This window comes from Rhinolophus sinicus, chromosome 17, assembly GCF_057876585.1.
Source record: "Rhinolophus sinicus isolate RSI-liver-muscle chromosome 17, RSI-T2T, whole genome shotgun sequence".
Taxonomy (NCBI): Eukaryota; Metazoa; Chordata; class Mammalia; order Chiroptera; family Rhinolophidae; genus Rhinolophus; species Rhinolophus sinicus.
The window spans coordinates 182,789,134-182,805,465 of record NC_142517.1 but is presented as its reverse complement, the minus strand read 5'-3'; the positions used below and the strand labels follow the sequence as shown (position 1 = coordinate 182,805,465).

The following is a 16,332-nucleotide window of genomic DNA, read 5'->3' as shown; positions in this document are numbered from 1 at the left end:
AAAAAACAAATTCAAAGAGCCTGAAAGGTTAACCCCCTCAACCAAGTCATCAGACGACACATAATAAAGCAACACAGAACCTACATGATTACTAAGTAATTCTGAAAGTAGAAGAATGAAGAGAGAGAGAAAATTGGCCAGGGCAAAAGGAGACTTTTAAAATCTTAAAGGTGTTCACATATATTGAATGGTTTAAAAATAAAACAAAAGAAAACTTGGTATACAACAAGATAACCAATGCAAAAGTCTTTATAATACGTTTTATTTGGTTAAAAGGTTAACAGCTATTGTTTAGTTAAAGGCTATCAGGTTGAAGAAGCACAAATGAGCAGGAAGATAAGTTATAGGATGACCAAAATGATTTTAAATTTTGTAATGAAATTAATATTATAGTATAGCTATTTTATGCACAAACATCTAAACATAAGAATGGAAAACCAACATTCCATAAAAAGGCAGAAAATAAAGAACAAAAAAAACTAAAACAAAAACTTTTCATCATGCAGTTCCTCTTCTTGATTCTAGTTTTATCCCTGTTTTGACTTGTCAGGGTTTTAGAATTCAGAAAAATCAGAATCCATAAATTCACCTCATCTTCTCATCTTGCTGCAAAGTAGAAAAAAGGGAAGATTAATAACCTAAAACTGATGCTTTTGCTATGAAGCATGGAGAAAACTAATGTGTCACACCAGTAGAGAGCAGTTTCCTCAAACCACAAGCTATGCCATATACCTGAAATACTCTGTGATAGTGGGAATTATCAAAACGGTTTAAGAAAAACAAACACAGATTTTATACATTACATGTTTTACCACGTGTTCTTTTAATTATGAACTTTATATATTATAAAATACAATTTTAAAACAATCAAATAAATGCTGAAGTACCTACCCACCAAGTTAAGAAATGTTACCACACCTCAGATGCCTCTAGTGTACCCCTTTCTGATCCCAAGCCTTCTCATTCCCCAAGAAGTAACCATGATCCTGTATTGTGTTAACCACTCCCTTGCTTTTCTTTACTTTTTACCATTTGTGTATTACACTCCTAAAAAGTATATAGTCTGGTTTTATCTATATTTGATCTTTATATCAATGCAATCATTCCATTGGGACTTTTCTGTAACTTACTTCTTTAAATACTCATTTTCAAGCCTCTCCTTTATTGAAACATTACACAAATGTTTGGACTGTTTATACTACTGTCTGATCCTGCTATCAGTTGCTTCTGCTAGTATCTGGTTCCCTTGTGTATACAGTGCTCGTCTTTGCTGTCAGCTAGTTGTTCATTTCCCTTGCAACTTTATCTGTGGAATACGTGTTGTGGACGGAGATAAAGGAGGGCCCCTCCAGAAAATATTTGCATTTGCTTCTCACAGACAGCAGGGGGCACTACAAGTCATGAACTAATACTGAATCCTCTGCTTGACATTTTTTTGTGAGTTCCAGATAGTGTGAATTCCAATTGCAATGTATGAGGGTTTGATTCTGGTTATGAATTCTCAGAAGATTTCTTTTTCTCCTCAACTCAGTACCAGAGTTATTTCCCGGGACTTAAAAAAGCTAGTGGGAAGGTTATTTTTAGTTTGCTCTTCTACTTGAGAGAGTAGCTCAACTTTATTGAAGGAGATCTACTATTAGACTCTTCATTTTAGTCAAACCCTAGAATCTGCCTTATGTCCCCAGCCCCATTGGTGTGTGAATCCAAGGCTTAGGTTCACCTAGTTAGGAAAATGTCTTCAGGCAAAACCCAGTTTCAGGCTCTATTCGCTTTTCTGGCTTCCTGCTCTCCAATCTGAGCTTTCTTACTTCTCTACTAGCTACTAGATGTATTTGAGGGTTTGTGTTGGGGGGAGGGATGGTTTTGTTTTGTTTAATATTTTGTCCAGTAGCTTGCTAGCTTTCTTTCCTTTCCTTTCCTTTCCTTTTTCCTTTCCTTTTTCCTTTCCTCTTTCTTTCCTCTTTCCTCTTTCTTTCCTCTTTCCTCTTTTTCCTCTTTCCTCTTTCCTCTTTCCTCTTTCCTTTCCTTTCCTTTCCTTTCTTCAGTAAGAAGGTTGACCCACGCACCTAGCATATCATGTTGCAAGAAATGGAGTTGTATTTATGCTTTACATTAGGTATGTTTTTTGGATGAGATACATACTCATGGTCCCATATGAGAAGGCATAAAGGGGTCAATGGAGAGAACGTCTTTTTTCTTCCCCTGTACCCCTCTTCTGAGTCAATATGATACCATTGCCTTGGGTAATTAGACAAAATTTAGGTAATTCTTTTAAAAGAGCTACCTATTCTAAATCAAATACAGTAAAATGAAATAGTCTCCTATTTTAGTTTAGACATACTGGTCATGCAGATTATTTGGTGAACAGTTTAGTTGGTAAATTTTTTAAAGGCAAAAATCACAATGTACATTAATATAAATACTAAGAGTGATAACAACCCAGCTACCATTTTTTTTTTCTTTTTTTGGATTGGGAAGGCATGCAGCAGGTATATTACAGCTGCTAATAGGCCCAGTCAGAGTAGCTCCTGATAGAAACTGCTTGCAATATGTAATGGAGTTCATTGAGGCTAGCAGTGGCAGGAGTAGCCAGGAAGGTCATACACATATGCTTTTTAAAGTCTTTATCTGTTAAGTCCCAAAGTCTTAACATGACAATGGGGGACATTATTAATAGTAAAAGCCCTAACCCCCAATGAATATATAGTAATTATGATATTTATGCACCAAATAGCAGAGCAACTACCTTTATGGAGCAAAAACTACTGACGAGGTACAGAGACAGATAGGAATACAATAACAGGAGATTTTAATATACTATTCTCAGTACAAGACAGATAAAATGGACAAAAAAATAAATAAAGAGATAGAAGATCTAAACAGCATAATCGTAGGATAAATATTAGGGCTATATATCAAACTCTACACTCTGATAATAGAGAACAGATATTCTTCTCAAGTGCTCATAGCACAGTTACAAAAGCAAATCTAACATTACATTATAAAAAACATACACCATGACCAAATGAGATTTATTTCAGGAATGGAAGGTTGGTTCAATATTAGAAAACCTATCAGCACACACTGTGTTAATAAATCTAAGGAAACGAAGCATATGATTTTTTCATAGATGACAAAATTCAACACTCATTCATATTAAAACACTCAATAAACACTGAGGAATATTTTCTTAATATGATAAAGTATATACGAGATGCGATTAACCCCCTTCAAAATACGCCCCCCCCTTACTTTGAACACATTTATCCCGTCGTTCTTGTCGCTTTCTGAAGCAGTTCTGCAAGTCCTCTTTCATAAGTGTCTTTAGTTGCACTGTCGTGGCTGCCTCAATGTCCTGAATCCATTCAAAATGTTTACCTTTCATGGTCATTTTGATTTTTGGGAAAGGCCAGAAGTTGCACGGTGCCAGATCCTGTAAATAAGATGGCTGAGGACACATCGTAATGTTTTTGACAGAAATTGCCATACCAGAAGCAATGTGTGACATGGAGCCTTTCCGTTGTGATCACAAAATACAATGAATGCTGCTGCCGAATGCCATCCAACAGAAAAGCAGGGATCTTCAATATGGCAAGCGGCATGTCGAATCTTAGTAACAGTGTGTGACAAGTTTCAACTTGTTTGGTGCAGTCAGTCGGATGTCAGATACAGTTCAGAGAAGATGTGTTTTAAAGTGTGCCGTAAATCAGCCTCCATCATGACAACGTTCCGTGTCACACATCGCTTCTGGTATACAGCAATCTCTGTCAAGCAAAAACATTATAGTGTGTCCTCATCCACCTTATTTACCAGATATGGCACCATTCGACTTCTGGCTCTTCCCCAAAGTCAAAATGACTCAGGACATTGAGGCAACTTTGTGAGACACTAAGCAGAGCACCCAACTAAGCCGAGTCCAGATTCCTGGACCACAGAAACTGAGAGATTAAAAAAGTACTCGTATGTTGTTTTAAGCTACCAGGTTTATGGTCATACTGTTAGGCAGCAGTAGATAGCTCATACAACACAATATACGCAGTGAGAATACCTAGTGTCCAGATTCTGGTTTCTAAACAAAATTCTTCAATCAAGGAAACCAGGATCTTTGAAGAACTTAACAATTTGGGGTATGGGGCAAGAAAAACATTAAGATAAACCTGGAACATCTTATGTATCAGAAAGTGAGGAAGTGCTCAAAATAATATGAGGTCTTATTGAAAGAACACAGGAGCCAACCTGAAGAAACTCTTAATAGCCCAAGTTGGAATGATTTGAGCAATGAAACAAAGGAGGGAGAGGGACCAGTTCTTCCCTACAGAAGAATTCCAATTAATGTAGAAGGAAAGCGGGAAAGAGAAAAATCACTACTAGCCAAACACCACAGTAGTAAGTGTTGAAGACAAGCTCCACCAATGGATGCTACAAATATTGGGTGAAAGTATGAGCAGAAACAGTATGCATAGACTAAAGTGTCTCCCCCAATGTTCATTAACTGTAATGAAAATGACAATAACTTTATAGTGAAAAATATCCAGCAGACACCACCTTAATCAATTGAACAAGGTTAATATTACTAGTAATCAGACATATTGAAATGATGGGCTCTGACATGATGCCATGAAAAGGACATACCATTCCAGTGGAATTCTTGTCAGAAATGCATACCACGTTGTAATCATGAGAAAACATCAGATAAACCAAACTGACAGATAGCCTACAAAATAATTGACCAATAATCTTCAAAGGTGTCAAAGTCATGAAAGAAAAGGAAGGACTGAGGAACTGTCACAGGGTAGAGGAGGCTAACAAGAAACAACAACTAAATGCAACATGGGACCCTGGATAGGATTCTAGAACAGAAAAGGATATCAGTAGAAGTCCATAGTTAATAGTATTGTACCAATTCTAGTTTTGATCATTGTACTGTGGGCATGTAAGATGTTAAAATTGAGGAAAGCTGGGTGAGGAACCTTTGTACTATTGTTATAACTTTTCAGTAAGTCTAAAATCAGTTTGAAATAAAAAGTTTAACCTGCAACTCAATAACAAAAAGACAACCCAATTGAAAAAAGGGTAAAGGATCAAATAGACAGTTCTCTGAAGAAGATACACAAATGACCAATAAGCACATGAAAAGATGCTCAACATCATTAGTCACCAGAGAAATACAAATCAAAGCCGTAAGATACCATTTCACATCCACTAGCATGGCTAGAATCATTAAAAAGTCAAATAACAAGTGTGTTGGTGAGGCTTTGGAGAAATCAGAGCCCTTATATACCATTGGTCGGAATATAAAATGGTGCAGCAGCTTTGAAACACAGTCCAGCAGCTCCTCAAATGATGAAAGATAGAGTTACCGCATGACTCAGCAATTGTACAACGAGGCATGTACCCAAGAGAAATGAAAACATATGTACACATAAATATTTGCAAAAGAACAGAGAGCAACAGTATTCATAATAACTGAAAGATGGAAACAACCACATGTCTATCAACAGACAAGTAGATAACACGTGGTGTGTACATTACATACATATGTTAGAATATGTATATCCTATCTATACAATAGAATACTCAAAGAAAGGAATGGAATACTGATATATGCTACAACATGGATAAACCTTGAAAACTTTATATTAAGGGCAAGAAACCAATCACAAAGAAAGACCAGATATTATATGATCCTATTCATATGAAATGTGCAAAACAGGGAAGTCTACAGAGACAGGAAGTGGGTGAATGGTTGCGCAGGGCTGGGGGTACGGGAGCGATGATATGAAGATACTAAAAACCACTGAACTGTATACTTCAAATGGATGAAATGTATGGTATGTGAACCATAGCTCAATAAAGTCGTTTTTTAAAAAAGCCCTTGGTCCTTTATTTCACTTTTAATTTGCTTCTCTTTTATCCTCCCTTGTATTGTTGTCATGTGCTGGTTATTGTTTTAAAATATCTATCAGAACCAGCACATCTTCCATTTTATAAAAAAAGCAAACACTGAAACAATGCAAAGAAGACAAAATAAATTTAAGGATATTTTTTCTATGCTTCTGACAATACGTCCCACATATAATCAGGTTCCACAAAACAGGTGATTTCATTTATCCTTTAAAAAAATGAAATTCTGAATAAAACACATATAAAAGGCATTTGGACATTTTTGAGCTAATCAAGGAAATCTGAATAGGGACTGGCTATTAGATGACAGTAGGGAATTACTGATTTTTGTTAGATGTGATCATTGTTGTCTAATTAAGAACTTTGCTAAGAAGTTCTTAATGTTTAGAGGTATATACAGAAGTGTTTTAGGAATCAAATGACCCAAAGCTAGGGATTTGCTTTAAAAATACTACAACAAAAAAAGATAAATGAAATAAATATGGCAAAATATTGATAATTGTTGAACTGAGGGATGAATAAATGGGGGGAGTACTATTATTTTGTCTTCGCTAAGGCATGTTTGAAGTTTAATAAAGAAAAAAAAAGACTATTATTCTTTGAGGCCAAAGGACATATAAACCACTTTGAAAGCCACTTCTAGGAAACAAAGTAGAAAATAAATGGAATAACAGATATATAAATAGTGGTTTGCAAATCACAGGCAACATCTTTTTCAAAAGTCTGTTTAAAGAATAAAACATTTCTTCAATGTTACATATTACATGTCCATAACATATGTTTTATTGCTATTCAAAAGTGTTCAAATACTAATTCAGGCAGGAATTTTTTTTTAAGTATATATTTTATAATATCACACTGAAATCACTTTAATATCATTGAAATACTTACTCTCTGAGACTTGGCTCTTTGAAATGGAGAGGTGCGCACTTTCTTCTTCGGCTTGGCAGCTCTACAGGTAGATCTTCTGACTTACTTTCAGATTTAACAGTGTCATTTGAAACAAAACTGGTATTTGTCAAGTCCTGTAGTGTTCTACCACCTGAAAAGAATATTTTCACAAATATTTATAAAAATATAGATATGGGAATAGATATGGGATATTAAGTGGTTTAAAATCATTGGTATCAAATTTTTAAACGTAATAATAACCAAGTTATAATTTAAAATATTACACTTGTAGCACTAAAATTATTTATAAATCAGTTTAATTTTTCTCCAGCCATAATGAGAGAAAAGAAACTTAAAAATTTGAAACAAACTATCAAAGTAGCCCACATTTTAATTCTGAAATCAAACAGGCTGGTAAAAATTCTTTGTGGTTCAACTCTATTCACAGAATCACACAAATTGTGCGCATTCATTCAGCATTTGTCATCAATTTCTCACTTGGTGAACAGCACCATGAGGAAAAGGGATGAAAGATGGCTCATGTCCTCTAATATGCATCTCCTGCAAACCTAGACCTTTTACTTCTTTTGCTTCAGTACTCCTTTTGCCTGGAATAGCCTGATCCATCAAACTCTTAGTGTTCTCTAACTTGAAAAGATATCTGTACCCCCATGTTCATAGCAGCATTATTTATAATAGCCAAGGCATGGAAACAACCTAAGTGTCCATCAACGAATGAATGGATAAAGAAGTTGTGGTATATAAATACATTGGAATATGATTCAGCCAAATAAAAAATGAGGAAAACCTACTATTTGCAACAACACAGATGGACCTTAAAGACATGGTAACAAGTCAGAAAAAAAACAATTATTAGTATTTTATGATCTCAGTTATATGGGGACTCTTAATAAAGAAAAACCCAAATTCAGAAAGAGAGGAGACTTGTGGTTACCAGAGGTAATTGAGGGGAGGGGAAATTGGTAGAAGTTGGTTAAAAGGTACAAACTTACAGTTATATGATAAAACAAGTAGTAGGGGTGTCATGTATTGCATAACGACTATAGTTAACACTGCTGTATGATATATAGGAAAGCTTTTAAATGACTAAATCCTAAGAGTTCTCATCACAAGGAGACATTTTTTTTCTTTTCTTTCTAGTGTATCTGTATGAGATGTTAGCTAAACCTATTGTGGTAATCATGTCGCAATATATGTAAGTCAAACCATCTTGCTGTACACTTTAAACTTACACAGTGATGTATGTCAATTATCTCTCAATAAAACTAGAAAAAAAAGAGTCCTCATGTTCTACACATGTAGTGAAATGTTAGGCTCCCAGTAGAAAATTTTAATTGATAAGGGAACATCTAATATTACAAAATTTCTAATATACAAAGGAACATCCTAAGGATCCAATGTTAAGGGGAAAATGCAGGATAAGTAATGTTATATAGAGTATGATTTCAAGTACATATTTTAAAAATCCATAGATTCAAGTCTGCATGCAAATGCCAAAATATTCAATGCAGTTCTTCTGGGTAGTTGTTTTTTTGATTCCTATTACTTTCTGATTCTCCACTTTCAATTTTCTGCAATGAGTATTATTTTAATAACTGGGGGAAAATAAAAAGTAAACATTAAGGTAAAAATCCTACCTATCCTTTTGGGCCTAAAATGCAACCTACTTAATGCTGTCTTTGCAGGTTCCTCTAGTCAAAATTACTCCCCATTACATCCCTTAGCATAATATGTATGCTTTTATTAAAGTATTTACCATTGTATTTGTAACTTTTACATACATGTATTCTGAAGAAAGTGAGTTGGTATTGTTTATTTTTTAATCCTCTAAAATACCTAGAGTAATGCTTTGATCACAGTAAACACATACTTGTTGGAGAGAGTCCCACCCTAAAAAAACCCTGCAATTGTCTTTGGTAAAATCAATCCAGGGCAATTCATTATATATATTCAAAATACTCAATTTCCTTCAAACATATGAAAAAGGAAATTATCTACCTAATGACATTAGACAACTTTATGATAAAGGCCAACCTGTTTTTTAGGTTATAAATGTCTAAGACATTCTCATTGTTATCTTTCCAAAATATTAAACTTTCTTTAAATTCCTTCATACTGTTTCTGTAGATCAGGCTACACAGTTCAGTACTACTTTTAAAGTCCATGAAAATATCAGTTATAACAGGAAATATTTTACTGGTTGTGAGAAAAATATGCTTTTAACATTTGATCACTTCAGGTATTGACCTACCTATTCCTGATTTTTGTGTTCTCCGGGTGACATTAAATTTCATCGCTGTCATCTTCTCCTGCACATCATCACTTACTTGAAAGACTGGTGAGTTCTCCAGGGCAAAATTTTCTTTTATCATCAGATTTTTACCAGAAGGAATACTCAAAGGTCTTGAACCCTCTTGAACACAGTTAAGGGAAGAATCTTGTATGTTGGCTGGATAAATCTGAGATAAAGAGTTAACCATCTTTGTGTAAAAGTCTGGCTTAATTTTATCATTTTCCAAATTTTTTTCCTCATCAGCTTGTTCAGATTTAACTGATAGTCCCTGACTGGTGTCAGATACTATCTCTATTACTTTGTGGCTATCTGGAGAAGGCTCTGTGAAGGTTTTCCTTTTCTTTGACTTGGATGTTTTATTTCTTCTTTTGACCTGGCACTCTCCTTTTTTCACTTCCACACAGTGGATGTCGTCACTTTTTTTATTTAGAGTTGTAGTGCTTTCCTTTGGATTCTTATGTGTTTCTTCCATTTGGTTACCAGAATCAGCATCTGCTTCATTAGTAATATGCTTTAAACCTGATTCAGAAGAGAGAGAAGTCTGTGAAAAATCTGTTAACTGCAAGATAGGTTTGTTTTTATCTTTTGCCAAAATGTTCTTTGCCTTGTCTGATGATTCTTTCCCATGCTTTTTAACTCGTTTATAAGGATTTGAAATTTGATCACAATTTTCCTTTTCATTACTACTGACTTCCATACAGTATCCATTGATAATACCCTGACATTCAAGTTTTTGTTTTGATGCATTTACTTTAAAATCAAGATCTTTTGTAGAACTTTCTTGGCTGTGCATATCTTTATCATTATCCCCGTATACTTGGTACATTTCAGATATTATTTTTGTCCTCCGATTTACATTCTGCCTAAGCTTATTTACTTTTGAATCATTTTGCGGAGCAGGTTGCATATCAGTGACATGCTTTTTCAAATCCAACATATTCAGGGTCTCATAATCATATAAATTGCTAATATCTTTGGCGGAAAGATAAGCTGTTTGAAATTCATTTGTGACTTCTGGGTTTTCAGAAACAGTTTCTTTATCCTTTTGGGTTATGGAAAAAAAGTTACCTTTTTCTGGGTCATTCACATTTTTGTCATTATTCCCATTTATTTGGTTCATTTCTGAAATTATTTCTGCCTTCCTACTTCCTTTACGCCTGAGCCTCTTATTTATTTTTGAACCATTTTGCTTTGCAGGTGGCATATCAGTAACATGGTTTTTCGCCCCCAAAATGTTTCGAGTCTCATAATCACAGAGGTTCCTATTACCTCTGGTGGAAGGATTAGCTATCTGAAATTCATTTGAGTCTTCTAGGTTTTCAGGAATGATTTCTTTATCCTTCTGGGTTAGAGAAAATAAGTTACTGTTTTCTGTGTTCTGCACACCTTGGTCATCATTCCCATATGTTTGGTTGATTTCAGAAATTATTTCTGTCTTCCCATATAACTTTTGCCTAAACTTACCTATTTTTGATTCATTTTGACAAGCACGTTGCATACCATGGACATGCGTTTGCACCCCGAAAACATTCTGAGTCTCATAATCATATAGGTTTCCACCGGCCTTGGTAGAAAGGCCAAGTATACGAAACTCATTTGGGTCTTCTAGGTTTTCAGGGATGAGTTCTTTCTCCTTCTGGGTTAGGAAGACAGGGTTATCCTTTCTCGGGTAATACACATTTTTTTCATTATATAAATGATTCACTTCAGAAATTATTACTGTCTTCCGATTTACTTTCTGACTAAGATTATTAACTTTTGATTCATTTTGCCCAACAGGGAATACATCGGTGATCAGCTTTTTCAAATCCAACACATTCTGGGGCTCACAATCACACGGATTTCTGTTATTGCTGGTGGAAAGAGCAGGTTTTTGAAACTCATTTGAAACTTCTAGGTTTCCAGAAGTAATGTTTTTATCCTTTTGGGTTTGGAAGGAAAAGTTAGCTTTTTCTGGGCCATCCACATCTTTATCATTATCCTCATAGATTTGGTTCATTTCAGCAATTATTTCTGTCCTCCGATTTACTTTCTGCCTAAGCTTCTTATTTATTTTTGAATCATTTTTCTGAGCAGTTTGCATATCAGTGACATGCTTTTTCAAATCCAACACACTTTGGGTCTCATTATCACTTAAACTTCTATTATGTTGGGTGGCAAGATCAGCTGTTTGAAATTCATTTGTGACTTCCAGGTTTTCAGAAATGGTTTCTTTGTCCTTTTGGCTTAGGAACAAGTTATCTTTTTCTACCTTATGAATCACAAATGTCTGTCTAGAAGCTTTACTTTTATTATAAGCTAGAGAACTCTGAACCATATCAAATTTACTTTCCTGCTGGAATTGATCTGAACTTTGGGAGAAAGGGTATGTTTCCTCTTGCTCATTTGTTACATGCATTCCTTTCTTCTTACTATTCTCTGTACTTTGTTTTTCATCTTGGTCAAAGCCATTATGAAGGGTTCTTGTCTTCCGTATGTTCAACCGAGTCAGGTGTTCAGTGTTGAGGATAAAACTTGGATCTTCTGAATTCACTTTGCCATTCAGGCCAACAGATCTCTTTTCTGGTTCATTATGAATCTTTTCCTCAACATTCATATCTGAACTATTTTTAAATTGTCTCTTTGATAGTTCTCTCTTTTTTTCAGAGCTTGAGTCTTTCACTTTTCTGAAAGTTTTGAGTCCACAGTCATTTGGTTTTTTATTACTTTTATTTTTAGTGCCTGTTGAAACTGTAACAATTTTGCTTACTTCACTAGCAGTTAAATCCATGTCAGCATCATACACAGTTTTCTGCAGTTGAAAGTCGTCATCATTACCCTGAACTTGATTCGTGCACTCTGCAGTAGGTTCACTTGCAGACTCAGATGAGTCAGGAAGGCACTGTATGTTTCTTGGCATTTTAATATTCATTTCATTTGTATGAGCATTTATCTCATTATTCCAATTTAATTCTGGACTTGAAATCCATTGTTGATGTACGTCTGTAACACAGGAATTGTCTGCAGAAGGATTACTTGATTTTGGTAATGACACATGTCTTTTCCTTTCAGTTATGTTACTAGAAAATGATTTCTCCTTTCTGTGGTTGATAGGCTGGGCATTTTTCATCTCACTCATTAGAGAGCTCTTGGAACTTTGGTCTGAGTGAGAATGGCTTTCTATAAAAATAAAGGGAAACAAAATTCAGAAATAAGTAATGACAAGGAATTTATTATTTTAAATGAGTTAGATTAGAAATCAAGCTGTTTCACAGAGAGGATTTCTAACAATGTGTTCTGTCCAGACACTTATATGTTGAAGAATCTATGCTAATAAAAAATAAAGTAGAAATGATCAGAGTATTCATAAGTCACAATTTACATTTGTATCTATGGAGAATTCACTCTGTCATGGTCCCAACAGTAGAGCCATTAACATATATTTCTAAAGTGGGAGGGGGCTAGTGAACCCAAATTACAGTGCTAACTCTGTGATAAGGATTGCTATCAAAAGGCTATTAGCAGACAGCTAAAGTTTCTACAAATTATACATATGCACACATAAATTTCTAGAAAGGAAAAACAATTCTAAGCTCTAAATTCAATACAGTTATAGTTCCATATCCCAATTGGAAAATGTGACAAATACATAAGCCAGACTACACTGCAGGATTAGTTTGAACTACCATGTAAATAAAACGTGTCATCATTTTCTCTTGCTCAACCATTATACAGACTCAAGTTTTTGCTTTACCACTAATTGGTTATGATCTTGAAAAAGTCACTACACCTACCTAGGCCCCCAATTTGCTTATCTATGAATAGGAGAAGATAAAACTAGTGTATTAATATATATATGGTATCTATCAATTCATAAGCTAAGATACCAAGAAAGCCTTGAGGCTGGCTCATTTCTAAATATTGCTCCCAGAGTAATATTATAGTATCAGGCCACTGTGGACCTGACATTTGGCAGCATATTTACTTTTAAATTAAAATTTTCACCAGCAGTTTAAAGTGGTATAAGTTAGCAAATCTGTAACACAAGAGATCTAACTTATTAACTGTTTATACATCATGGCCCTCAAGAAGAAAATGTGATGAGTGTAGCTATTTAATACTAACACTAAAAATGAATTTTTAAAAAATCTCACCTTTGGGAAGTATATCAAGAGAAGAAATATGCTCTGAATCATCTAAGCCACATACATTCTGATTATTTTCTTTAAGATAGAATGATTCCAAATTACACTGAGTGGATAAAGGTTGTCTTGTTGATACTGAAGAGGGGACATCAAGTGATGTCTTTGATGCAATGTTGTCGTCACACTGCATTTTCTCTTTACCATCTTCATCATCATCATCATCATCATCATCATTTGAAGTTAATGGAACCCTAAAGGCAAGTGGGAATGAATGAAAAATTTTGTATTTTACAAAAGTTATTTAGAAAATCCATGTGGATAGTTCTTTTCATGTTGCAATGATTTAAGATCCAACCACAAATCCCCTCTGTGTTCAATGAAGACAATTATACAAGTAGTTTCTAATAGTACAGAACTTGGAGTAAAACAAGAATGTTTATCCCTATAGCCCCAGTGGCCCCAAAAGGAGATAATGGGTTGGGCTATTAGGATAATAATAATGAAATGAATAAAGTTCAAACATACTTATAAATACTCATATATATTATTTACAGCTTTCCTATAATTAATTCTATGGAATACCTAAAACTCTTCCTCTGGTTTCAGACAAGTACAATTGTATGTAAAGTTATGTGTGAAATGAAGTCTGCTGTTTCCAAAAGGCATCCATGTAAACTAAAGCCACGTTCCTAGAGTAGTTAAATCTATGGGGTGGGGGGGAGAGACAAAAACCCACAGAAAGTAGTCAAAAATCTGTGGGGGGAAAAGACAGAAACCCGTAGAAGTAATCTGATAAACTGACTCCTGAATTTAAAAAAATGAAGAGTAGTATCAAATAAAGTAGGAGGTGGCCAGTAAATGAACCCAAATAGTGGTATTTTCTAGTTTTGGTCTATTACAAATAGTGCTGCTATGTGCTCGTCGGTGCCTTTTGAAATGTATGTATGCATTTCTGTTGGGTATATACCTAAGAGCAGAATTATTGGTTTTTATATAGTGTTTGGCTTTAGGAGCAAGTTAGGGCATTCTCATTGTGTTCCCATTATTTACTATGCTTGCTTTTGGGTTTTTATAGATTTTCCGTATCAGATTAAAGAAGTTCCCTCATACTCCTAGTTTGCTGAGAGTTTTTTCATAAAAGACTGTTGAATTTTGTCATTTTTTTCTGTTACTATTGAGAAGATACTACTTTTCTCTTTTGTTACTAGTAATGTAACAAATTTTTAAATCCCAGTCAAAATTCCAGAAGAGAATGTATATGTGTACACACGTGTGTGTTTGTAAATTGACAAGTTGATTCTAAAATTCACATGGAAATGCAAAGGGCCAAGAAGAGCCAAGATAACATTCAAGAACAAAAACATAAATAACTAAAATGGAGATTCACACTATCAAATATCAAAACTTAGGACAGTGAGTTCAGAAACAGACTCACATACATACAGTCACCTGGTTTATGATACAGATGACACTGCAGTGAGGTAGGGAAAGAATGGTCTTTTCTAAATAGATGATACAAATAGCATTTCAATATATAAGTGAAGTCACTTGTGTCAACAGGATTTCCACATAAAAAAAATAAATTATGGCCTTTCCCTCATATTATACCTCAAATTCTAGGTAGATTGAAGATCTAAATGTGAAAGGGAAAATAATAAAGCTTTTAAAAGAAAACATAGGTGAACACCTCATGACCTTCCAATTAGTAAAGATTTTGTTAAAAGGACACAGAAAGTAGTAAACATAAGGGGAATGGGGGGATTAACAGATATAGCTATATAGATATACAAATTGGATTTTAAAAAGAACTTCTATTGATCTAAAGACACCATAAAGAGAGTGATGAGGCAAGCCACAGAATAAAACACATTTGTAATGCACAAAGAATTTACATATAATGTATTTAAAAACTGCAAAAAAATGATAGACAAACAAATAGAAAAATAAACATATAAACAGATGCTTAAATTAATTAATTATCAGGAAAATTAAAATTAAAACCTCGATGTAACACCAGTACACGTCTGCCAATGTGGCTGAAATGAAAAAGACCATAACAAGTGTTAAGGTAAAGAACAACAGGAATTCTCATATATAGGAATGTAAATTGGTACAACCCCTTTAGAAAACTGTTCGGCAGTTTCTCCTAAAGCCATATACTATGTATAAACCCAGTAATTCTACCCCTAGGTACATACCCAATAGAAATGTGTACATATATTTCAACAGGCATATACATAGCAGCACTATTTATGCTAGAGTAAAACTAGAAGAAAAAGCAAATGTTTATCATCAAAAGAATGGATAAATTATGATATAATAGTTCAATACTATACAGCAGGAATACTATACAGCAATGAGAATAACTGATCTACAATTACATACGACAATACAGATGAATCTCACAAACAATGCTGAGTAAAAGAAAACAGAGACAAAAATCATACATACTGTATGATTTCATTACATGAAGCTCAAAACTGGGCAAAATTAATTAAGGTATGATGTTAGAAGTCAGGATAATATTTACCCTTGAGTGGGTGCTGAGTGGTCAAAAAAAAGGGTACAGGAGGCACCTTTAGTACTGGCATAATTGTTTCTGGGTCTGGGTATTGGCCATACAACAGGGTTCACCTGTGAAAATTCACAGTGCTCTAAAGATTTTTGCCCTTTTCTAACATTTGTATTATACTTCAAACAAAAGTCTACTTTAAAAAATACAGTGAAACTTTATAGAGGGCTAGTTGACACTTGATCTGTATGTTTATATGAAACAATGCGTTTATAATGACAGCCGAGATATTCATGAAAAAGAACTAAGTAAAAGAACTACATGACAACAAAATGTTGTATTTTAACACTACGGCAATTAAAATGTACTGGTACAATGTGGTGCTAGTACAATATCATAGGCAAAATAATGCAATAAACTAGAAAGAATAGAAAGTGACATAGTAGATATAAGAATTTTCTACTATGGTATAAATAGCATTTCAATATATAAGTGAATTTATTTCTGTACATAAATAAAAGCAATAAACCTGTAAGTTATATAACAAAGAGAACATTGTCTAACAGAGACAAGAGGATTTAGGTCAA

The 16,332-nt window shown here is 34.3% G+C and overlaps 1 protein-coding gene across 4 annotated transcripts in view; it reads right to left on the bottom strand.

The window, feature by feature from the left end:
- Positions 1 to 248: 248 nt before the first annotated feature.
- The window catches only part of SGO2 (shugoshin 2), a 33,238-nt gene continuing 17,154 nt past the window's right edge, over positions 249 to 16,332 (bottom strand). For 2 of the 4 annotated variants that reach the window (XM_019746475.3, XM_088793995.1), the window contains 4 exons: positions 13,243 to 13,484; positions 9,068 to 12,268; positions 6,796 to 6,946; positions 249 to 606 (listed from right to left, as the gene is read on the bottom strand). In XM_019746475.3, coding sequence (XP_019602034.3) covers positions 591 to 606; positions 6,796 to 6,946; positions 9,068 to 12,268; positions 13,243 to 13,484 — 3,610 coding nt within the window. In that variant the 3' untranslated portion in view covers positions 249 to 590. Of the gene's footprint in view, positions 607 to 6,791; positions 6,947 to 9,067; positions 12,269 to 13,242; positions 13,485 to 16,332 lie in introns of those variants that run through there. The other 2 variants (XM_074339769.2, XM_088793994.1) reach the window with 2 other exon arrangements.